The sequence below is a fragment of the Hypomesus transpacificus genome, unplaced genomic scaffold (assembly GCF_021917145.1).
Source record: "Hypomesus transpacificus isolate Combined female unplaced genomic scaffold, fHypTra1 scaffold_27, whole genome shotgun sequence".
Lineage (NCBI taxonomy): Eukaryota > Metazoa > Chordata > Actinopteri > Osmeriformes > Osmeridae > Hypomesus > Hypomesus transpacificus.
The window spans coordinates 2126591-2152426 of NW_025813796.1; the positions used below are offsets into that span (position 1 = coordinate 2126591).

Below are 25836 nucleotides of genomic sequence, written 5' to 3' on the forward strand. Positions count from 1 at the left end.
ACTCTGGAGCTTTGGTAGCGCATTTCTTGAACACAACTTCCTTCATTTGGTTGATCTCGCGTGATTACATTTTGTCAAAGCACAGCGAGAAAACGGCAGTATAAATGCTCCAGAGCCCAGTGAGAAACATCCAAGTGTGACCTAAACCACGACCAAATCCTATGTGTTTGTACTTTCAAATACTGCGTAGCTAAATCTACATATCCCAGTTCTCCATTGTTTTCCATACATTGCAGTAGCATCTGCTGTGTAAACCGTGGGGATCCACATCCATCAATAAAGGCTTGGCGTGAATCACCTGTCGTCCACGTTAAGCCCGGGGCTCAATGCGGGGCGGGTCCCCTCGACACACCTGAGGGAGACACACCTGGTGAGAGTCACCGCCGCAGATGGAAGCGAGGAGCAAAGGGGGTTGGAGGGAGGGAGGGAGGAAGTGAGACCAGGTGGGACCGCTGCAGCCTAGTATCTGGCTGTCGGCGCGGGGTGGCGGTCGATGCTAGGGGAAGGGCGGTCGCTAACTGGCACGAGCCCCGCGCGTCGTCATGATCTCTTCATTCCCACACAAAGAGGAGGGCTCCCCTGGGAAATAAAGCCTTCCCATCTCTCTTCCCCTCCCCCCTCCTCCTCCCCCTCTCCCTCGACACCCCCCTCTCTCTCTTTTAGTGCACTTCATATGTATGAGTCTATAAGTGAGTGACTGGGATCACCAGTGTTTCCTTAAAAAAAAAGAAAAAAAAAACTCTGCCTGTGTTTATTTATTAGCTGGGGCATGGGAAATGATTGACAGGTGGAATGGAAATAGAGGATGGCCCCAGTTTAGTTAGTCGTATAGATGTACACATGCATAGGATATAGCTGTATTGTTTGGCGTGGGGGCGGGGATTATATACAGTGTTTATTGACAACCAATAATTATGCGCCAACAAGCAACAACCAATCAGAATGAGATTTGGATGTTTGCGGCTTCTGTCCACAGTTTTTAATAGAGACATCAAATGAGAATGGTATTAGAGTGGCATCAAACTGAAGTGACATAAAACAAAATCTCGTGAGCCAAACTAACCTGGCTTGACACATAAATAGTTGGGGAGCGGTGTAGACTTGTAATAAGGCTGAGGCATGCTGTTTATTATTGTTCTATTCTGTGATTCCGAGTGGCAGCGACTGGCGGTCTTGTTTTGAGAAAGACTGTGCTCCTTACGCTGTTTGTCTTGTTCGCTGCTTCTCACATGCCTGGCCCATTGGAGAGGTGCCTTGGCCGCCGGGAGGACCGGCGTCTGAAACAAGAGCTGAGAGGTGGAGGTGATGGGAATCGTTTGCTGACATTGAACGTTGAGAATCCAATCCCTACCTTGATTGACCGGGTATCTCTCTCTAGTTCAGGCGCAAAGTCTGGAAGGACTCTTAACTCTTGACGTTGGGAAGGATGAATCCCCTGTTTGGACGTGACACGCACACGCGTCCAAACGTTCTCGGTTTCCCCTCGGCTTGCTTGAGAATGCACCGTCAATCTCTAAAAAGGAAGGGAGCTGAATATCGGTTGTCTTGATAAACCCTATCCGGGGAGAACTGGCTCTAGCCAAAGTGTAGAAAAACTGCTCGAGGAGGTGATTAGCCGGTGTCAAGAGGGTGCCGAGGCCCAACGCGGTTTCCAGACGCGCACACAAAAACACCGACACACACACACAGACACAACCGGAGGCCAATGATCTAATTAGCCTTCAGTGGTTGACTGCTCCGATGCCTTCACACATGGCAGGGTGCCAGGCATGTTCCAAACGCCCACTTATGTCTGTCTCTGTTTTCTTCAGCTCTTCAAATGCCAAGAGTAGAGGGAAACAGGAGGTCAGGAGACCCTGCAAACCGATTGGCTGTTGATTTTGGTGATAAAAGCCGTGACGAGGACCATGCCATAGTCCATTATTACTACAGCACAGCGTAGCGATGACCTCACAAACAAACAAACAAGCGACGTTGTCGATTAAGACGAGGCGCGCCGATTGTCCCCCAATCTCAGAGCCCATTAACTTTCACACCTCAAAGCGCTCAGAAGGCACCGATCACATCAATTAAGATCCTGATTAGATGTGGGGAGGGGGGGGGGTAAAAAAAAAAAGAAGCTAATTCAATCAGAGCCATTATCCCAGCTCCGAGGTCAGAAACCAAGGAGGAGGGGAGAAACGAGGTTAAAGCTCCCCGCCTCGTCCATCACACCTAACTAACTCATTTAGCGAGCGGCGTCGGCCCCGCAAAGCGTTATTACCGTGTCATAACCACTTAGCTCTGATTCGCCACCGTCAAGTGTGGACATATATGGCCTTTATCACTTTGGTTGGCGCTTCTGTGTCAGCCTCTTTTTGGTATGATACATTAGATGGGGCCCCAGCTAACCGCGTTACCGAAAAGCACAGACAGACATTGGGAAAGACCCCGGTTTGAAATTTGACTGTCGAAACACGTCAGGCAAATAGACTGTGATGGTCGTGACTTGAAGTGTAGCGGAGGATTTTGCGTTGTCAAGTGCTATTTTGAAAGAACAACCCTCCCCCCCCCCCTCTCCCCCAAAAAAGCCCCCTCTTCAAAACATTTTCATATCTGTTGACGCTCAAAGTTAGAAAGTTCAACGTTAGAGCACGACAAGTCACAAAAGGCCTCCTTTGGGACCCCGAAGGCACTCCTCCTCCAATCATAAATGGAAATGTCGGCTTCACATATATTTCCTTTTTTTTCTTTTGTGTGCGCTCTCTTCTGTAATTGTGCGGAGCATGCTGATTGAATTAGACACACGCACGTCGCCACCTCCCACACTGCAGCTGGGCATCGGCCCCTCGGCAAGCACGGCCATTGTCCCCACCCATACAAAAGGGCACCGACAGTTTACACATCCAAAGAATAATACTACCACAAGAAGATGGAGAGCCGGCCATTATGCGGTCTCGCGCCGTCGTTTCGAGCGATCGCCGGGGGCACGGGTCGTCAAACAGCCTCGTATATCTCCCTGCGTGAAGTGGGCCGACTTTGTCGCATGCGGGACTTGTCTGGCGCTTTGGCCCCTGCGTTGAAATAGGGAGATTGTCCTTTAGCGACTGGAAACATTAATAGCGAAGGGATGTAAGCTTGACCGCGTTTCAGTTTGAAAGGGTCGACGTGTCCTGCAGAGTTAGTGAGAAACCTCTCCAGTGACGATGTCAAGGATACGTTTAGTAAAAAATCCCTCCGAAATGAGGAATACAGGCAGGAGGAATTTGGTATGACCAAGAGCAAACAAACAACTTTGTTACAGTGTTAAATAAAAACATAATTGTATTACTTTTGTATTGTATTTTATTTATCTAATTCTATGAAGTCAGAGTTAGAAGGGGAGGGGGAATGGATTCAAGGCCAACTGCTATGGCAGATGAAAGGAAAAAGGTCCTCCTCATTCAGTGAGCACCCGCAAGAAATATTGACTCCTGTCAGTATCAGGACAATGCCGATCCCGTCTGGGGCGGAGCCGCGTTTTCGAGAAGGAGGGAGGTAGGCTAGGGAGGGGGGGGGGGAAATGGGAGGGGGGGGGGCGTCGACAGAGAGAGCAAGGGGCGCAGGTGAAAGGTTGGGCCTCAGGGGGCTTGAACCGTGGATGTGAGCAATATTGGACGACGGCCCCGCTATTATGTTTGCCGAGTGACACCGGTGGCAGGAGCCAAAGACTCGAGGGCTTGTGACAGGCACCTGGAGCTGGGGGCCCGGGCACCCTGCAGGGAGGGGTGGTGGCGAGCCTGGTGTCCCCTGGGGCAGTGTCATCAGACTGAGGGGGGGGCAGGGGTGTGATATGGGGGGTAAGGGGGATGGATGCCTGGCCTCAGGACACGATGTGCACCCTCTGTGCTCCCACTGATTCAGTCATCATGGGCGTTCAGAAGTCACAAGTCAGTTTGTGTGTGCGCGCGTGTGTGTGTGTGTCAGTGTGCAAGCCCTACCCAGCAACCGGAGATGTCACCACCAAGCATGATGCTGTCATCGCTTTGAGAACAGTTCCACAAGTCTGGGTCTACCTTTCTTACAACAGAGCTTGCTTCCAAGGTTTTTTTTTTTCTTTCGGGTACACAACGCTGTTCATTCCTGAGAAGTGTAGCTTGTGGTTTGTGGCCGAGCAGCGTGTTCGCGTCGTCTGCGGACGCGCACGCGTGTCCTAGTTGGTGCGCGCGTTTCTAATGTTGACATACGCGCGTCTGCGCGTGTGTGTGTGTGTGTTTGCGTGCGCCTGCCCGTGTCTGAGAGCCAGGGGTCTGTTTCCATTGCCGCCCATACAGAATGAAAAGCCACCCTTCTTTCTACTACCTCATTTGTCATCCTCCACCACAAAGCAACGGGGCAGCATTATATAAACAGCTGCTTTTCTCCGCAGTGCGGGAGAGCCTTGTCAGTTCCTGGACACACAAAGACAAGGGGGGGGTCTGCCTGCCCATCTCTTCAGGGACTGGAAGAATTGCCAGCCATGAATGCAGGGCTTTTCTGATTTGTTTCTGTTTTTTCCTACCTCGTGAAAAGACAAACGTGGTCGTCTTGTTTCAAGGGAGAAGATCATCAACTGAGAAGGGCGGGGTGGTGGTTGGGGGGAAGGGGGGGGGCGGGGGGGGGATGGACTTCTGCATGTTTATTGAGTAGCCAAATGACTGGACACTTGCGGTGACCCAAACGCACCCAGTAACACAAGCACACGCTCACACACCCAAACAAACAGTAGGCTTTCTTTCCCGGGACGATCGTGGAAGGTGACATTGGACCCATCGGGGCTCCGTCTGAAGTCATGCAAGGTGTTGTTTTTATTTCTGCCGGCGGGTGGATCTCGTAAATCTTTCCCACAGCGGTTCATATGAAATGATTCACAGTGTGCTCCAAGGTTTTTGGCCCGTAGCCTAAGTCGCGGCTATGGTTCCCTTATTGAAGTGGGTGATCAAATTCCACTTTGGTGCAAGTGTTGTGCACACGGTTTGTTTGGATGAACATTCTTTTTTTGAAATGTTCATCTCTATCCTTACCGCATGATTGTATTCAGCCTATGGTCTCCACCTCTTCGTATCACCAACTGTCTCTCAAGGAAGGGATTCCTCACGGAATTGCGCTTTCTTCCATTTTTCCCTCTCAGTTTTCCTGGGAAGATATCCTTGTCTTCCACGGGGGTTTTAGGTTGGTTGAGGTGCCATTTTATTTTCGTCTGTTGAGCCCTCTACTACTTATAAAAAGGAATACACAAATACAATTTGATTGAATTTGATTGGATTTCTGTTTCAATGCATTGTCATTGTTTTCAAGCAAACCAGTTAGAAAAGGACTGATGTTTGGGACGTGTTGTCTCAGTCAATGGACAATGGAATTTGGTGGAACTTGTTTCAGACTACTTTTGTGTGTGTGTTTGGGCATGCATAAGTTTGCATGTGTGTTTTCCCAATGTTATGTGTGTATGGATGGGCGTGTGTGTTCACACTTTCATGTGGTGTTCCGACTCACCTGCATGCCTGCCCTCTACAATGAATCTTGTTTGCGACAAAAATGAAAAAACAAGATGGAGACAGATAAAGAATGACTGCATCAGACACCATTACTGCCAAATCACCTGAGGCTCAAGTACTGCAGGACTGCACACACACACACACACACACGCACACACACCCTTGGAAGTCATCGTGATTTTTCGAGGTAACATTACACACAAAGAAAAAATTTCCCACTGAGAGGTAAACAAAATATCACTATCACCGATCAACACGTTTCAGCAGGCAGAGACCAAAATTCAAACAATTCTTTAATTTTTCTTTCCTGTGGTTGGTTACAAGGCCCTGTGCTTTATGGTGCAACGTCTAGACAGCTGCTCACTGGGTTGTTTTTCTCATCAGCCCACTCACACAGTTCCAGAACCATCTAGACACAAGCACACACGTAGTTTTTTCTTTTTTTGTGTGTGTGTGTGTCACTTCTTTTCATTTTTTTTTTTTGTTGGCATGGCTGTGTTATTTCTCCTTTGTTCAGACCGTTGTCATGGGAACTACATTCAGGGACTATTGTCTTGCGGAACACTTTTTTTTAACATAGCCCCCATGTCTTTTTGTAGACAGACAGACAGATAAACATGACCACAAACTACCTATCCCATGCAATCAAGGGAGCAGTATATAAAAAAGTGGAAGGGGGAGTAGAGATGAGATCAAAGAACGGGTTTGGAAAAGCTTTAGGCAAGACACTAGTTTTGAATAACCTTAAAAATGGTGTGTACAATTTTCTCTCTCGGTCCACAGCCTCAAAGTGTTTACCAGTGTTGCCTCCCGATCTAAAAGCCTTGAGAAGTTTCCTCAAGTTTCTGCCGCGTTTCCCAGATTCGTTAAGAAGCTCTTAACGCTATGATCTTGTCAGGAACGTTCTAAGAGCGCTCTTAGAACGAATCTGGGAAACCCGGCCAATGTCATTTTGTGATATTTCTCCGGCCATATCAATATTTTTATATATTTATATTAAAGATAAAGTCAAAGGACTCGTACCCCATAGTTCGGTGGTAGCACCTTAAAAGGGAGGTTAGCTGTTTGCCCGCCCTGTCTGATAGATCCGAAACGGAAGGTTCTAGCTCTCCTCCCTTCACACGTAGGCCTCCTTGCGTGCCTCCTCCCTGCTTGGCCAGGACAGTAGCTAGCGAGCTCCATGCCAGTATTGGTCTTCCCTTCTCACACCTCCCAGCATTTTACACTCCCCTCTGGTACTTTCACACTATGTCGCAAGGAACCTAAATACTCAGTGTTAAAGAGGAGGCTGGGCCAGCAGAGGTGAGCGTGTTTGTACTGTACTGTACGTGTGTGTGTGTGTGTGTGTGTGTGTGTACGTGTGCGTGTGTTCCTGTGAACACCTGATGGAGAAGTGCCAGAAGCACTCTTTCTCTTCCTCTCTCACTATATGTCCCCATGCCCCCTTTCTTTCTTTCTCTTTCGCTCTCTCTTTCTCTGCCTCTCGCTCTCTTTCTGCCTCTCTGTCTCCCTCACACTCTCAATCGCTTTCCTCTGGGTGTGGTGATTCGCTCGGTTGCCATGGCGATGCCTGCACATCACTCTTTATGCTCGACATGTGCCTCGACTTTGCAAGCGACCATAACACCTGACAGTGTGAGCCAAGCAGATCCTGGTCCTCACCCAGCAATCCACCGAGTGTAGCGTGCCTTTGCCAAAACCCCTTACTCTCTCAACTTGTATTCCCAAAGCCTTTTGGCCTTTTTGTTTTTTCATTCCTCCCTCCCCCTTTCCCTCTTTCTTTCTCTCTTTTTCTCTCTCTCTCTGCATGGTACTTAGCAGCAGTCTTTGTTCTGGGCGGTGTCCAATGGGAAGACAATTCCAGCCCTGCTCTCCTCCACCCCTTCTACCCTCCTTTCTTCCTCCCCCATTCTGGCCAACTCCAACTCCATGTCTGGCCTGCGAGGAGTGGCCTCTCAGCTCCATCTTCTACTTTTCATTTGTTGCAGTTACTTGCACAGGCCTGCGATAATTCACGAAATATGTAGCGAGGCACGTTGGCCAAGTAATATGGACATTCTGTGTCGCACGATGCACCGAAGAGGCCCTAGATGACAAAGAAAGCCATGTCATTTCTGTGTTTCAAGTTTCCAATCTGTGTGTCGAATCAACATTTTGGATCGCTCCAAGTGTACAATGGAATGGGGGAGAAACAGAATGTGAACCCACCCAAGAAGAGAGATTGTGGCGCTATTGCACTTCTAACTCTGGGCCCTCGTACCTCCCGCTCATTGAAACGCACATCATGCACACTGTACACACACGCCCAGTATACACACAGCATACACACATGAAGGGTTAACACAAACTGCACATTAAACACACACACACACCGTTTTTTATCTCAGGAAAGGAATGTGTGTGTGTGAGTGTGTACGTGCCCACGGATGTGTGTGTGAGTGTGTGTGTGTGTGAGTTGTGTGTGTATGGGGATTCACCCCACACACAGGGACCCTGCCACTCCTCCATCACAGCCAAGATCTAATATCGCACAACCTGCCAACAGCTACCATGGCAACCCTTCGCTCCCACAATGCAATCTCTGCCTTTATTTCAGAACATCGTCGCCAAGGTTGAGCTTGTGAACATTCGCTGTCTCGGAAAGTGTATTATGTGCGTAGAGGGACCTTTTCAGTGATTTGGAGTCTGTTAAGGGCTTTTATCTTTCCTATGGCGGTAGCTGAGCGGATCTCCATTTTCAGTTGGTTGATACTGATATTTGAAGCAAAGATCCCGGCTTTCGCGCTTGCCGTGTGTGCAGTGTGACACACACCGCATTCTTAACGTTGTCCGCTCTGTAAAATGTCCGTACAAACACCATTTTTGAACCTCGGACACGAGCATCAAATCTTCAAGCCGTCTCTCTACCTGCATCGACCCAGTAATCCCTTTCTCCGACATGGCCCCCCTCACCCCCCCCCCCCCCCCCCCCTGCCCCGTCCTCTCATCTCTCCCTGTCCCCTACAGAATCCCACAGGGTGGACCTCTGTTTACTCAGCCCTGGTCCCTCTTAATTCCCGTAGACCTTCTCCATGACAGACCACACAGCTCACAGCAACCCCCTGCCCCCCCTCCCTTTACCCCCTGCCCCCCTCCCTCCACCCCCCCCCCCCCCCACCCCCCGAGGCCTAGCTCCAGAGGCTGAAACCTCAGGCATCTTAATAGAGAGGTGGAACCATTTGAAATGAAAGGGACATGGAAAGCCAGTGTTTCAGTGTTCGACTTTGGGCTGTGGTCGGGGTAAAGTGTTGAGTTTTGTGTGTGGGTGCATTAGAGGGAGCCTTCCAAAGGACAATGAAGCAAGGGGGAAACAAGAGAAAGCAACACTTCATTTAGTCATTGCTTACATTTGGGCGGGTTTGCCTTCGGCTCTGGCCTAAACGCCGTATTTCTTAATAAACCTTACCGACTACCAGAGGCGGCAGGAGATGCAGAGTGTGAAACGGCAAACGAGAGGGAGAGCATATGGGATGGAACGGTTGAAGGCAGGGACAGGAGTAAGAGGTGACCCCTCTCGAGGAAAGAGAGCAATGGAAGGAAACTCCACCGCCGTGGTCAGTGTCCTTGTCTCGCAGACAATAGCTACGTCACCGGGCCTTTCAATCGAGACTTTGAGAGACTCAAGAGGCTGCTCCTGACTTCTCGAGCTTTGGCTCAGCAAACACCCCCGGCAAGAAAGGAAAAAAAAAACTTTTCAGAGCAGCACCCTTCACAATAATCTCCAGATTACTCCTACTAATTAAAACTTCGACAAGCAACCCCCCCCCCCCTCTCCCCTCTCTCCCTCTCCCAAGCCACCAGGTCTCTAAAGAGGGAGAACAAACACAAGGAGTGAAGGGGAACACACACAGTCTGTTTTTACCCCCCCTTTAGCCGCTCGGAGACTCTTATCCCAGTTAATCCAGTATCTTTTTTCAGACGCAGTTAAGCTCCCTTGGGGGCATGTGGAACCGAAGGCCGGAGGGGCCGAGGAGGTCAAGGGGGGGTACCCCACAGAGTGGCGTACTGGGGGGGGGGGTGGTACTTGGAGCCCCTCTACGAGGGGGCACCTAAAGTTAGCAAACCGCAGAGCAGTTCATTAGTGCACAGCTGCGCCCAAAGTGTTCTGACCACCCCATAGATGAGGTAGGATGCGAAGGGGAAGGGGGATTGTCGATTTCTCGTCCTCCTCCCTGCATTCCCGTCTCTCCCCAAATGCTCAAGGACGTCACTTCATAAGACCCCTCATATTACTGTTTGTTTTCCCACTTCGGAGGGGGGGCATGGGTAATAAATCGGTCCATACGCTCCCCAAAGCTGGTTCACCTCTCTTCAGCCACCCCGGGGGCTTTGGGGCGATGCTCTTTTTCTCTTTCTGAATCCCTCGAGCACACACACACACCAAGGCTGTGTTGGACTGGCGTACGGTAAACATAGGGTTAATCAAAGCAGGACTATACCCATCTTAATGCTGCTTTATGAAGTGGCGCCATTGTGTTCCTCTCTATCTATTTTCTTTTTTTTCTCCCACCTTCCTTTTCTGCTCGAGTCTCATCTGGCTCTTTTTGATTACGGCGTTACCCAGCTGAATGAGGTGGCTTATGTGAGCGAAAACCGTCATTTGATTGACCGACGTGCCTCTTGTCCACTTTCCAGACGCCGAAATGCTAGCTCCATATGCTAGCATCCTGCTACCAACATTTGGATTGTTAGGGTCGGTGTGTTTTCCGACTCGTTTGTGTGTGATCTTTTTGCTTTACCCGAGCACCCTGCTTGGACAGGGCAGAGGGATACTCTCAGAGGATTTTCATTCTTCAAATGTTTTAATGTTTGCATCTTTGCCGAAGTCTACTCTTGTTACATATTATATTACACGTTGATACAACCAGCTGCAGCAGGGCAGTATTTTGCCTGGTCAGACTCTTCCAAACCGACATCCCAAAATCGAATGGACGCGGCCGTTTATGACTTCCAACACCTGATACGTCATTACCAAGTCCCCCTTTGACCATCCCCAACCATCCACTGTGTCCAAAACATACTACCCTCTCCTCGGCTTCCAACAAAAGAGCCCTGCAATACCTCAGTCAAATTAGATTGGAAGGGAGAAGGGGGGGAAGAGAGTTAGAAGAGGGAAAATATCCCTGCAGGGTGAGGCAAGGGAAAGCAGGAAACTCGGGTGATGAGCCGCTGTGCTCCAGGTACCGTGTGTGCAGAAGAGATGCGATGATACACAGTGAGCTCGGCAGCCATTGTTTTTCAAAAGGGGCAACCAGGAGAGAAAGGGCGACAGGGAGGTCTCGTGAAGAGAAGTCAGTTTAATGGCCCGATCGAAAAAAGGTTCTGTGTTTTTGCTCTGACTTAAATCACTAGCCACTGACCAGGACTGGACCTTCAAATGATTGACCTAAAATACATGAAGGGGATCTAGGGATTATGCATAATATACCAACCAATCAAAAGTAAGAAGAGCTTAAGCTATATATATAGAGAGTTTTTTTTTTTTTAACAACCTCCTTCTGTCTCGCTTATCTCTCTCTCCTATGTCTCTTTTCTCCCTCGACCCTTCTCCCTCTTCTACTCATCCTTTATCCATTAGCCTGCGGTAGCAGCAGTGGTGGTGCTGTGTAAACGGCAGCCTCTGAATAGAGAGAACACCGATGAATGGAGAGAGAGAGAGAGTGAGAGAGACAGAGAGAGACAGAGAGAGAGAGAGAGAGAGAGAGAGAGAGAGAGAGAGAGCGAGAGAGAGAGAGAGAGAGAGAGAGAGAGAGAGAGAGAGAGAGAGAGAGAGAGAGAGAGAAAGCAGGAGCCTGCGCTCAAGAGGACTGCAGCTGTCCAAACACTGAGCCCTGTGTACCTGCCCCTACACACCGCTCCCCCCCGCCCGCCACTCTCCCTCATCCCACTATCCCTCGCTCTCCCCTCCCTCCCTCCCGCCTCCCACCAGGCTGTGTACTCAACCCTCGGCCCGCCGGCCGCCCCTGCCACTTTCTGCCATTTCAACACCAGTCACCCGGACCCCTTTTATCGTACACGCCGGGCTTAACCTGACGGGAGGCAGAGAGCCAGAGAGAAAATAAAGGTTCTCTTCACTCTAGCCTCCCCCCCCCCCCCCCCCACCCTTTTCACTTTTTCCTTCTTGTCCGCCCTCAGAACTTTCTCTTCTTCTTCTCTCTCTTTTTTTTTTTTTATCTCACATTCTTAACCTACACCCCCCCCTCCTCCTCCTCTCCTCCCCATCTCTCTCTCTCCTTCCACTTGCTCTCTGAACTGTGTGCAGAAGGAATATGGAGATTTAAGTTGGCGCTGTTTGTGTACTTTTATGAATCACTTGGCTGGGGTTCCTGGGATCCACTTGTTGCTTGCATAGTTTTCGGTCACTCCCTCATAAGAGGTTGTTGCTGGGCTGGGCAGCTGTTTATGCCTGAATTTGGCATGGACCACTTGCCACTTTGGGTCTCTGTAAAATCACGTTTAACGGGGTGTCTCCAGGTTCCTCACTTGTCAGGAAACATGCCAGGGAGCCCATTCCAAGCCCACCCTCATTGATGAATGCATTACTAGTCATCCAAAATGGTGGAGTCAAACGTATGGAATATATCGCCTTCTGGAGACCTTACTGTTGCAAAAAACACACCTTGGGTGTCTGAGGTACACAAGGAAGGAAAAAAGGGCCGAAATGGCGGAATTGCTCCGCTTTAATCAGCCTCAGAGCACCCTAAAGACCCATGGGCTGATGGATCTCCTTTCCGTCTCTCCTCCTTCGGTTCGCTCTCTCTCATGCTCACTCTTTCTCTGTGTGTTCACCACTCCCCCTTCCACTCCTACCTGCTGGGGGTTTAATTAAAAAACAAAGCACCTCAATGTAAAGACCATTAACATGCTAATGCACTAAGAACTAGGCGGTGATTTAGCTGCCTGAGCAGTTTAGCGGCTCGCTCCAGAGTCTTCCTCTGGGAGGGCAAAGGGAAAGGCACTTTTTATTTGGTTTCATTTGTCCGTGCAATTATCGCTATGTGCTGACCTGCGATATACTGATGCTAACGTATATGGGGCTCTTTGGCTGGCGTTCCCCCAACTATACAGTTACCCTCGACTCCGCGTAATTATGCGATCATTTCCCGGAATTGCAGTGCAATTGGATTTAAATTAGACACAAACTGTAACTGTGGGCTCATGTGGCTGTTATAAACTAATTTCAGTATCTACAGTCCTTCTTCCGTCGCATGCCTGTGCTATGCTATGTTTTCTGCCAATCTTTTCGAGGGAGAGAGAGAGAGAGCGTCTACTCATGAACATCATTTGTGCTCTCCTTACAGCCCAAATGAGTGACAACCTGACCAACCTTTCATCCAAGGAGCTGTTCCATCCAACCTTGTGTTGCGTCAAAACCTAAAGACTAGCTGAAGGGGATCTTTGATGTGGACCGCTTTGGGTGGCGGATTCAAAACAAATCTGTTGGTCGCCTTGTGTTTGTCAAGAGCTGTCCGTAGTCCAACCGCAGAGCATTTTCCACACGGAACATCCCTGTCCAGCTTGTTGGCTACCGTCTGAAGCCTCGGCCTATTTGAAGCTGCAGCGCTTTTAATGAAACCCCGAGCTTCTTTGTAGCGCACATGTTCACTCATTAGGTGGAAGTGGAAGGAGCGGTTGGAAAATGTCCCCTTTCCCCCTGATCTGATCTGCCTCAAGAGTTACAGCATCAAAGACCATTTAAAAACAGAGAGGGCGGGAGGGGCTGGGGGAGGGGGGGTACGAGTGGAATTGAGTTGGGGAAAAAAAGATTCCCGCTCGCTCAATGCAGACACATCTGCTTATCGAATGTTTTTGGCTCGCGTCAGCAAGACCCCCGAGAAAGTGTTCTCTCTTCTCGAATGTCTGGAGATGGAGAGTGTAGCCATTGGTCAACTTCCTGGACTTTGCAATAGGGGTGTCACGATACCAAAAATTCAGTAGTCGGTGCCAATACCATTAAAATAACACGATTCTCGATGCCAATTTCGATACCATGGTAAAAAAAAAAGAGGATTGTCTAAGATTCCATGTAGGCTACTTGAACCATGAACTTCTTTAAAATATTTGAAAAATAGCAAAATGTCCTACAAAGACATACAAAACATGTGCAATAGAGCATAGCACAACATAATAAAGTGCAATTAAGCCATTCAGCTAACAAGATGAACATGACATGAGTTTACCTTCTAAGCTATGGGCTAACGTTAAAACTACAGCTAACCTAAACTATGTACATAAGCCATTGTAACACATGTGCCCACCGTCTCAAACATCATGTTACGTGTATTTTAGTATGACAGATTAAACAAACAGAAAAAGAGCATTCTTTGGATGTATTCAGAATTTCGCCACGACTTCAACGAACATTGATTTATTTTGTATGATGCCAGATGTTAGCATCGGTGCTGCGCCTCTTCTGGAACTGAATCAGAACTTGCCTTGAATTCTTTAAACAAATCCAGATTACGATATTTCAGGTGCTTAGCTAAATTGGAAGTATTCCCCCTTGGTCTGAAGACTGCGGTAGCATTTTTTGCATAATGGCTTCTGCGGATTAATTATAACGCCACGGTCATCTGCCTCAAACGCAAACTACTTTTTTTGCCTTGTCAACAAGTCGAAGCAGGGCGATCGCTAAAGCAGCAGTTGTTATCTTGTTTTTCTTAATGTAAACGTCGACTGGAACACTCCTGAAGGCGCAGCACCGATGCTAACATCTGGCATCGGCAACGGTCTTACATGAGAAAACCCTCGACTGCACGTTGTCGCTCCAACACTGAAAACTCATTTGGACAAAGTCTTAACATTGTTGTCCATCCCCAAAAGAGAGAAAGAAAGAGAGAAAGAAAAGCCAGAGAGGCAGTACTCCCAGTGGGAAGTCTGTTCTGGTCATCCTAAGGAATTACACTCCATTCCCCTACACAGAGGATGGGGTCGTCACGGTGAGAATAGGCCTCTGGGTAATGTCCTGTGTCAATATTTGATGCAGCGTAGTGTCCAACAACCCTGGTGGCTCCGAGCATGGTGGGAGGCCGTCGAGCAGGACTATACCTTGTGTGTGTTGCTAGCCCAGGGTGGAGAAGGATGTGTATCCTGGATGTCAACAAACACATGCATGCAGACGTGCACAAATAACTTGACGTTTGTTGACTTTCATGACCTAGTCACTGAATGGTTGAGTGTCACCCGTGTTGCAACGTCCAGCACCGGCTCGACTGAATTTGTAGCATTTGAGCTATCTCCGTTAGCTTCACAGCTACTGCAGCGTACGAACAAATCCACTCACTCCGGCACGGCCACCAGTGTCCCATCGCCACCTTCAAGGATATTTTTGACAAAATGCTAGTCATGCTCTTATATTGCCTCTAGGACTGGAAAGCAACCACTGAATTTATAAACACAAGCTCTGCTTCTATTCTTCCTTCTAGGCTGTGCTGCATTGTCAGTTTATCAAACCAGGACCCCCAACCCCCCCCCTGGCATTTAGTCATGATGCTTCTCTCAGATCCTCTTCACCAGTAGGCCAGAGAAGAGAGTTCCACACCACCCCGGTTTATCCTCCACACTCTCACAGCCACGCTTTTTTTTCTCCACCCCTTTTCCCTCCAGCCCAAAAGACGGAGTTTCTTCATAGGCCAAAACTTGGAAAGGTATTAAAGTGGGATTAGGTTCCCCCACAATGCAGTGCTTGTGTCATTCAAAGGCCTCTGTTTTGGAGGCCCGACCCTGTTTGCTTGTGACGAGCAGCAGGAGCCTGAGTGAGGGGGCTATGTGCTGAGAAGAGGTGGCCTCTGACACACACACACACACACAGTGTGTGTGCCCGGTCTGGCGCGCCCTCCTAATTCTCCCTCCTCTTTCTCCCAAAAAAGGGTTCACTTCTCCTTCCAGCTTGAGTGAACCTCTCTCCTGTCTCTTAGCTAACATGCGCGTCCACACACAGTGCGCCCCCCAACCCCCCCTGGAGGGCGTGGTGTGTCAGGGGCAGCAGCCGTAGCGGGGGGCTTCATGCATGGATATTTCGAAACCAACCCCGTGGAGAATAGGGTTCAGGGGGCCCCAAGGCTGAAGGGGAAAGTCTGGATTAAAGTTGGGGACAATGCGGAACAGGAAGATTCCTCGAGGGACAAATGGGAATTACAGGGCCCATAATAATGCAATGTGACAGAGAGAGGAAGTGAAAAAATAATAGCCAACAAGATTAGCCAGTTGGGGAAAAGAGATAAAGAAGGGAAAGAATAGAGGGTTCAGAAAAGGAGACTTATTCTATCGATGGGAAGTTGTAGCACTTCCCCGTGTTGTATTAGACCAGGAGTCTTAACCTTTCACCTTTTAATACTATTTGGTGGTATTGGTTGTGATATCTATTTGGCCTTATGACAGCATGCACACCTGGCAGTACCAAGGATTAAAGAATAACAGGCCTTTCAGACAGTTTCGAAGCCTTACGAGAAGAAACACACAGATCTCACTCGTATTTTTTTTTTCCTTCTTTATAATTCTTCCTGTCCCTCACTTCTTTTTTTAACTCTCAGTCTCCATCCATCTCTCCGACTGAGCGCCCGTCGGCCCTGAGGTGCCGTTGTTCCCGGCGGGACAAAGATATTACAGATGCTGAGCGCGTTATTAAAGAGAAACTCTCCATGGTCATTATCATAAGCATACGGATCTGCCACAGGGCAGGGTCGGGGTGAAATTCACCTCACACACGACACACAGGCAGACGCACACCCCAAAGGGCATGCACCCTCTGCACTGGCTCACTGTGTGCCTCACTGGGCACCTGCCTGTAATATTCATGAGGCATGGTAATCGGTTGGGGACTCTGAGCGGCCTTGAATCAGCAGCTGCCTGTGGGAGATGAAGCTGGTAGCTTAGTGGTCCTGTGGTTTCTGCGTATTAGACGGGTACGCTCACTGTCTGCAGGATGACAGGGGAATATTTGCCATGTTTAAGATGCATAGGACTGCAGGGAGGTATTGGGAGGGAGTCTGGCCGCCTGGTAGTAGGATTTTTTGGGGCCTTTTAGAGGAAACAATTTGACAAGATCAAAACCAGCTAATGTCCGACCGCAGCTGTTAACAAAAGCAATTTCTGCCGCTTCCAGATCAGCACCTGCATCTGTCTCTGAATAATTAGCTGCAGTATCCCCCCCTTTGAGCAAACATGCACAATGGTAACGAGCGCAGATAACCAAACAGCGCCTTTTGTGGATGTCCGGTTTTCCACGACACACTAGACGTCTAGTGTGACAGGAATCTCCTGTGACGCATCGCCTATCGGCCTTCGATCTCCACAGCGTGGTATAATCTTTGCCGACAAAAGCTTTTCAGGCTCTGCTTTACTGTTTCGATTTGTTTTATTTGTGCTATTCATCAATGTCACTGATTTTCTGTAAGCTGATTCTCAGTTGATAGAACAGCCTCTTCTGTCTTTCGCATCTTGGCTTGTATGGATGGTGGACAGACAGAGATGATGAGGCCCGGATCAAATGTATCTGGTTGTCCAGCAACGATCCCATTAAAATGCAGCACTCTTTTGTGTGCTTGCAAACCATTTCTAGGAGCAAACAATAGGTAGAAATGAGTTATGGTCCCTAGGATTCCTAGAATAAGATGTTGTGCTCTAAATGTACATATGGATGCGATTTCATGTATCGGTTTAAGAAGATTTTGAATACAATTGATTGCATGACACATCTTTTTGGAGTTGTAATCCATTCGCCGAGCCCAAAAAGCGACCTGCTTGCCTCCGCCGTCGCTAACTCTGTCGGACATCAAAAGCGAAAGAACGAACGGAAGCGAGAAAAGGCAGAAGTGATGCTTTTCTGTTGGCCCGCCCATCAGAGTGCTCGCCCTTGTCTGCGATGCAAATTGACCAATTCAAATCATTTAACACCAGAACCCCCCCACCCCCGCACCTCTCCAGAGGCCCTTGTCTTTTCCTGCCTGCCGACTGCCCACAATCAGGCTCAAACGGAGCGTTGCAGGCCCCAGAGGTGGTGCTTTTACAGTTGAGCGGGCGTCAAAAGGAAAAAGGGGGGGGGCGGGGGTCTCGCGGTGGTCGGCCGGCTTCAGTAGCTGAGCGCACCCCCAGTGTTACGTAGCCCCCCCCCCCAGCCCTTTTCACGGTCATACATATCAAACGCACATGGGCATAATGAAGGGAAACTTTTTTTTTTTTAAAGCTCTTTTTATTACATTTTTCTTTTTTTAAGACAAATGTACAAACAACACCATAAACAACAATAAACATAAAACATTGCTACCAGACCGGTCCATATAGTAAATTAGTAAAGGTGTTATTAATAGTTAAGCGAGATATGTTTTTGATACTTGTTTTAACAGTGACAGCAGTACAAGTACAATATGTAACAAAGCCATTTCCATTGTATCCATAACAAATTTGTGATCATTGTAAAACATTACTTCTATCTATTCAAATTCAAAATATAGTCCAGTCCCAACAGTTCCAGTGGTTTCCTCCCTTTTTGCAGAAAAAGCTGAGTCTGTCCATTAATGTAGTGTCTGAGTCTTTCCAGGGTCACGACGTCCAAGATGAGAGATTTCCATGTGGAAACAGAGGGAGGGTCCTCACCGACCCATTTCACCATTATGGCTTTCCTCGCTAGCATTAAAAGCGACTGAATCACATCTTCATTATTTTTAAGAGAAACAGGGATATTTCCAAGCAGACAAAGAAGTGGGTCTAATGATACCTGCTGACCTATTGCTGTACTGATACCTGTGCATACTGCCTTCCAAAATATTTTAGTTTTTTCGCATTCCCACAAGCAATGCAACCTTGTACCTACATGAGATCTACATTTTGGACAATTTGGAGAGGCTCCTGTTGTAAACTTGCTATAGATATAGGGCGAAATGTAGACCTTATGTAAGATATTATATTGTGACTCTCTATATCTGTTACAAATGAAATTTTGGAAGGCAGTCGCAAGATCTTGTCCCACGCATCATCTTCTATTACACAGTTAAGCAAATTACACCATGATGTTCATAAGCATGCAAGTTTACCTAGGTTCAAGCTCAACATCTCAGAATAGAACTTGGATATAAAATGTTTTTGCTGTTTATAGTTCAGAAAAAATCTATCTAACGGATGGGAGTCGTGTGGGGTTTCCAGCGAGAAGGGAAACTTTCAATCGGAGATGAAAGCCACAGAGCTTGCGTCATTCTGCTTTGTTTTCGGGGGCAGCGACAGGAGCAACATCCAGTGATTCCCCACGAGCGGACAAGAAAACCCGCCAAGCAGACACTCGCGCACTCACCTTCTCTACCCCTCTAAACCAACCCTCTTTCCTCCCCTTGCGCTTCCCCCTCAGGCTGTTTGCCACCAAGTGCAGCGGCTGCCTGGAGAAGATCGCGCCCACCGAGTTTGTGATGCGCGCGCTGGAGAGCGTCTACCACCTGGGCTGCTTCAGCTGCTGCGTGTGCGAGCGGCAGCTGTGCAAGGGCGACGAGTTCGTCCTGAAGGAGGGCCAGCTGCTCTGCAAGAGCGACTACGAGAGGGAGAAGGAGCTGCTCAGCTCCGTCAGCCCGGAGAACTCGGACTCAGGTGAGCCTGCCGAGCAAAGCTGCAAAGGCAAAACTCTGGGGTTTGGGTTTCTCTGGGGTCGTTTCCGCCACGGAACTGTGGCTGACAGGGTCAAATGCTGACACACGATCAAAATGAATTGCATTAGCCTCAGGTTTGAACTTTTTCAATGCCATGATCTACCGACTGTCATTACCGCTTTTCACAGTATCGGTATGGAAATCAACGCTCCTACGTGAGAACCTGGGAACAAATAGTTGATTCACTAGAAGTGACAAAAGGGCTGTGTGTAACCGTCAGTTATCTATCTGTCTATTTTTCCAACATACTCACTGTGCCAGACCAGCATGGTAAGAGCCATCGGGTTTAGATTCCAGCACAAATAAACATCTGATTTGAGGCCTTGTCACATTGACTAAATGTATGCCTTAGCATCATCAGTGTGTCTTTATCCATTTAAATCGAATTTCATGGCATGGATCTACACAACTATGAAATATATAAACACCTATTGGGGCTATTAAGACCTAGAACCCTAATGTATTGGTCATGTATTATTCAGATTTAGTCAAGCAGTAATATCATTAATAACCCATACACAATTAGAGTCGTATTAAGCTAACTGATAGAGTTGGTTGGTTGAGATTTAATCACAGTGAGACAGTCACCCAAATTCAGGAGAGGTTTAATTAGATTAATGTGTCATGGTAACAATTATCTTTCAGCTACAAAAAGAAACGAAACACTGAGTGGTTGCACGTGCTGTGAAGCAGTGGGAAGTGGTCAAAGAAACCTTTAGGTTGGGGTCTTAAAGTTTCCTCCACAAGATCTGCAGAAACTCTCCTCACCCACTAAAAACGATTTCCACATACTTCAAACAGCACCCTACTGCACACACAGTCTCACACATGCCCATCATTGTGGATTACATCAATGCTTCCTCATTTACAATTATTTCCCATCTGGTTTAATAGCATTCTCTGAAGGGTAATAACCATTATGATAGATGCAAGCTGTAAGACGGAGAAGATGTATAAAGAGAGTTCGAAAACAGTGTGTCCCACCATGATGATGAAAGAGCAGATTTTTTTGGTCTCACTAACGACAACGGTGATACATTTTACCCAGTGTTTTGTTCTTCTTCCAACGTAATATGAAAAGTTCCTAAACTTCACATTAAAACCAAACGATATTAAAAGCTATCTCATCTCAATCTCATCTCTCCGTCACAGTCATCTTTTTAAATATGAACCCCCATAAAGCCGGCTTAAAGCTCTGAAAGCGATGTAATACGGGAACCTTTTCACCAACGATATCTATCCTGCCACCGTTACAGAGAAAAGCGAGGACGAGGACTTGGACGTGAAGCCAGAGAAGGGTTCTGGGGGCCCCGGGAAGGGCAGTGACGACGGCAAGGATCCGCGCAGGCCCAAGCGACCGCGCACCATCCTAACCACCCAGCAGAGGAGAGCCTTCAAGGCCTCTTTCGAAGTCTCTTCCAAACCTTGCCGAAAGGTGAGCGCTCAAGTCTTGTCATGTCAAGTTCCTTGGATTCATCGACGAGCGACCACACGGAAGGCCCGTCATATGCATTAGTAGTAATGGAAATGTTTTCAAGGCATGCTTCATTCATTGTCTTTGAAATGACCCAATAAAACGCTCCGATGTTTTGGGGTCGCTAGGTGAGAGAGACGCTGGCGGCCGAGACGGGTCTGAGTGTGCGAGTGGTCCAGGTGTGGTTCCAGAACCAAAGAGCTAAGGTAAGCCAATAGGATCATCAAAATGCAAATAAACTGCTCCAGACCTACTGGGACTGTAACCTACTCTACAGTTAGAATACAGAGCCATCCGTTTCTCCGCGTAGACATTCTTCCAAATGTTTTCTTACTTGCAATTCCAGGAAAGCAACATTTTTCGTTTTTTTTCCCCCCCAACATTTGTTTCGGTTTTATGGCAACTCTTTCTGTAACTTGCCCTCTGTTGTTTGTAGATGAAGAAGCTAGCCCGGAGACAGCAACAACAGCAGGAGCAACAGAACTCCCAAAGGCTAGGCCAAGGTAAGCAAGAGTTTGTTTGTATGTGTAATACTGTATACATATGGGTGCACAGTACTACTAGAACCCATGGTGGCTTGTTGACTAGAGAACCCAGACTTCTCCTTCGCCTGGGAGGCAGACCAGAGGGATGTGACCATGCTCTGTTAGATCGCTGCTAGTCCACGATAGACCATCGCATGGTCAGGATTTCTCTCAAATGGTCAGAGTCAGGGACTCGCTGCTTTGTCAGAGACCTCTTAACAATATCTATTCCAGCCAATATGATTTGATCCCTCCTCTCTCCTCCTTTTGAACCCATAGACTTCAATTTATATTGCGTGGGGGGAAAAGCGAGAGCCACAATTGCGGCGGTGATGACCTTGACCTGTAATACCAGACAGAGGTTGAGACAGGGGCTAAAGACAGCAAGGCTTCTCGTTTCAAGCTCATAATATCACCCTCATCCCAATGTCCCTACAGGGTCGTGACCCTGAGACCTGTTTTTTTTCCACTAGCAGTGTTAGTGTACCGAATGTATGTGCGTGGGTGTTTGTTTGTGTGTTTGTGTGCTTTTGACTGGTGTTAGACTTCACCTTTGGGGATTTGTGGCAACACAGTCACTCTCTATTTCAGCCGGTGGTTTTATAGGGTGGAATATAACTCCACCATGGCTATGAAACTTTCACATACTGTACCATACACACTTAAAAGGAAAAACATCACAGCTTTCCATGACTACTGAATAACTCCAAAGTTTTCCAACGCAACACGCTGCGACCCACAATATACCCTCTCCAACCGTTTTGCTTTGTCAAGAGAGAACAATGGGACTTTTAACAGATCACAAATGACAGTTGGGCTGTATAGTTAATGAAAGAGACCTCCGAAATAATGTGTAATAACATTAGCGCGGTTCGCTAACTTGACGCGCGCCCCAGTGTAATAACAGCGACGCAAGGGGGTGTTGTAAATTTGGATACTTGTTGTCTTATCAGCATGGCTCCCTGCGGCTGCCGGGGGTTGAGCTGCCTGGGGCACAGTCAGGATATGAAAGACAGTTTAGATAAGTACCAGTACGTGTCGGAAAGGACACGTTTGTTTGTTGGTCTGGCGAATCGCTGGTCCGTCCATAAAACGATATACAAACAGGGGTTTTACAGCCGCCTCACTCGCGGTAATGAGTGTCGTGCGTGCAGATCCAGTCGGCGCTTGATGAAGTGTTGGAAGTTCATTTTTGGGAGGGGGGGGGGGGGGGAGCAAGTAAAAGCGAAGTGGGTGAGTGTTTGTGGATCTGCGTCGGGGGGGGTCACCTGGGCTGAGGTGGAGGCGCGTGTCCCTGGAGGCGGTACATGTTCAAACGCCTTTCAGAACGCGTGCATGCAGGCACCCGTGGGCGAGACGGGGTCACTCGCACCCACCGTTCACCCACACAGACTTATACTCCCATCCCCTTTCTCTCTCTCTCTCTCTCTCTCTCTCTCTCTCTCTCTCTCTCTCTCTCTCTCTCTCTCTCTCTCTCTCTCTCTCTCTCTCTCTGCCTTCAGAAGTGATCTCAGGCCGTATGGAGAGCCTCCTGAGCTCCTACACACCGCTGGGCCCCCCCCAGCAGCTGGTGGCCATGGATCAGAACGGCTACAGCACGGACCCCTTCCAGCAGGGCCTCACCCCCCCACAGATGCCTGGGGACCACATGAACCCCTATGGTGAGCCCACGCACACACACACACACACACACAGGCAGAATGTACACACCCTCACACACGCCACGCACATGAACCTTCACCCACGGCCATTTCAATGACACGCGTGCGCCGACAAACACAATTGACTATATTAACACATGAATCCATAATGTTGAGCAGCACACAGTTAACCTGGTGTAGCATTTTTGATCTCTATGAATCGAAGGTCCTTTTTATAGCCTTGTATTTTCCCCACTGAATGATTTACTCAAATTAAAGCATACAAAGCAAGACAAGCACATGTACAATAATAAGTATAAAACAAAGCACATTTTGAATATATTAGTCAAGCCAAGAGGACTAGGTCTGTTTGGACCTCATGGATCCTTTGCACAGGCTCTCTTTCCGCAAATGGAAGCTGTTCGTTTTCAAAGGATGTTGCTAGGCTCTGCACTCAGTTTCAGATACGAGATGGTTGTTAGACCGCTCTGGCCAAATCATCAGCCCTGTCTCCTGACATTCACCCAAATTATGTCATCCCTCACCAAACTTGTACCCCCCCCCCCCCCTTCAATTTTATTGGCTGCAAAGGGGGCTAACCAATAATGCTGGTGTCTGATTAAAAATGTATGGGCCATCAAGCTGTCTCTGTCCTGATGTAACGCTGTCATTTAGATCTGGAGCGTCCCAATAAAGCCAGCGACACCCAGGAGACAAGCCTGCTCATCCCAGCAATTAAACACTTGTGCCACGTGCCACTAGGAACAGCACACACATACACACACACACACACACACACACTCGACTGGTCCTGCCAGTGGGCCACAGGCTGCCTGTAATGCTCATTGTTCTCTTTTTTTATCTGCCATTTTTATTGAAGGGCGAACATAACTTTGATTCAGCTGGCAATAGGTGCAATTAGGTAGTTTAAACCACACATGTCACATTAACAGCAAAAGGCTCATCTAATATTATTGCCAAGGACAGCCACTAACATTATTGTGTCATTTTAGATGACAACCGAGACTCATTTTTGAAATTGTAGCTCGGTTTATTTTCCTGAAAAACAAATCACTCTTGTTTATTTGTCAAACTAGTTCACATAGCCTATCTTTGCTCTGTTTGACTCTTGTTTTTGTGTGTTGTCTTAACAGGAAACGACTCCATCTTCCATGACATTGACAGCGACACGTCCCTGACCAGCCTCAGTGACTGCTTCATGGCCGCCTCGGACGTGGGCTCCCTGCAGGCGCGGGTGGGGAACCCCATCGATCGCCTCTACTCCATGCAGAGCTCCTACTTTGCCTCCTGAAAGCCGACTCCTGGTCAACGAGGGTGGGGGAGGTCGACACGCAGTCAGTACACACAACTGTACAGCCATAAAACAAGTCTTTGCCTCAAGAAAAGAACAGCAGGTTTGAAGAAAAGCAATTCAAGAGCGAGTTGTGGAAAAAAATAAACGTTGACCCGCCGTTGGCTCCGAGCCAAGAATGAAACGGAGAAGGACAAACTTGAAACTGAAATTGGACACTTTCTCTCTCCCCCTGTGATGGAGAGACGGCCGAAGCTCCATTACCTACAGGGTTCAGTACGATATTGGAATATTGTTCGTGGGCCTTTTGTATAGTAAAGAAACAAGAAATCATAAGAATTAAGTCCATTGTGCTTGGGACAAGACAATTTGAAGTCCACTGTTGTACAGCCGAGGAAAGTTGGATATTTGTTTTACAATAATACTAAAAGGAATAAGTGTTTATTATTATGTACTTAGTCCAAGTCACTGATTTTTGATTTGTAGAGTCCAACCAAAATGCAGCAGAGAAATGAGTCCAGCTCCGTGCATGGGACCAAGCTTTACGACAAGCAGGATATTGAATCAAAGTATACACTAAAACAACACCAAATTGGATATTGCAGTGTTTAAAGTTGGTATATGTTGTTCATGTTTCTTTATTGACACTACAATAAGCATAGATCATTTTGATGACATATATGTTAGCCATTAAGCTTATTGGATGTAAGATATTAAAGACTCTGTGAAAGAGAGAGGAGGAGAAAATGATCGTCTTGTTTGTTGTTTTATTTGTTCAGTGTATATAGTGTATGTGGAACATTCTCAAAAACCAAGCAGTTTTGCATGTTGAAATGGACAGCAATCTATTTATTTAACGCCAACATGCTTAGTGGTACAGAAATTGAAAAAGCTTTATTTAAAAAGGCAAGGATCCCAATGTAAAGTAGTGAGAAGCATTATGATGACTTACTTTGTCCTTTGATTATGAAATTTATAGTAGTATTTTTGTTGTTGTGTAAATTAGGCTGTAAATCAGTATCACTGTGCTATTTATTTGTTACAAGCTCACTGAGACCTTGTTGAGAGTGCATTTCTAATGCTGATATTGCTAAATTACCAAAGTTTGTTGGTACTACAAATAAAATCCCCAAAACACAATGTTTTCTCTTTTTTGTCTTTTTCTTCGCTCTTGTGTTGCTATCGTAAAACAGTATTTTGCACCAAAGAGGATTCAATTGTAGAAACATGCTATTGAATTATGAAATGTGTCTAGAGTTATGAAACTCTCAGTAGTTATAAACAATTAAGAAATAGTGCTAATAAGCTAAGACCACATATATATCACAATAAAGAAAAACAATGACGTTCAATGGTAAGCCATGTATTGATTCTGCACCTCTACTTACTCAACATGCATGTAATTCCTGTGGTAAAATAACTAGTTATCTAACGTGATCTAAGAATGATCTACAACACGACAAAAGGCCTATGTTAAGCTATAGTGGTTCCATGACCCCAGTCAGCTAGATAATAAGTGCCCATAAGGGGCTAAAAAGCATTAGGAGAAAGCATGGCACCAGGAGAGCACCCACGGGGCCTTGCATAATCAAGACAAGCTAATAGCTTTAGCCGGCACTACAGGGGACGATGTCTTAAAGATGAGCGTTCTTCATAAGGCCTCGGTAGACTTAAACTGTGGGCAGCGAGGAGGCAGTATTTGATCATTCACAAGGGGGCCCGGA

The 25836-nt window shown here is 47.5% G+C and overlaps 1 protein-coding gene across 2 annotated transcripts in view; it reads left to right on the forward strand.

Annotated features, from left to right (window-relative positions):
• Positions 1 to 25244, forward strand: part of LOC124463145 (LIM/homeobox protein LMX-1.2) — a 47639-nt gene extending 22395 nt beyond the window's left edge. For both annotated transcript variants that reach the window (XM_047014908.1, XM_047014907.1), the window contains 6 exons: positions 18871 to 19103; positions 20419 to 20597; positions 20765 to 20842; positions 21073 to 21139; positions 22663 to 22821; positions 23955 to 25244. In XM_047014908.1, the coding sequence (XP_046870864.1) occupies positions 18871 to 19103; positions 20419 to 20597; positions 20765 to 20842; positions 21073 to 21139; positions 22663 to 22821; positions 23955 to 24112 (874 nt within the window). In that variant the 3' untranslated portion in view covers positions 24113 to 25244. The remainder of the gene's footprint in view (positions 1 to 18870; positions 19104 to 20418; positions 20598 to 20764; positions 20843 to 21072; positions 21140 to 22662; positions 22822 to 23954) is intronic.
• Positions 25245 to 25836: the final 592 nt, after the last annotated feature.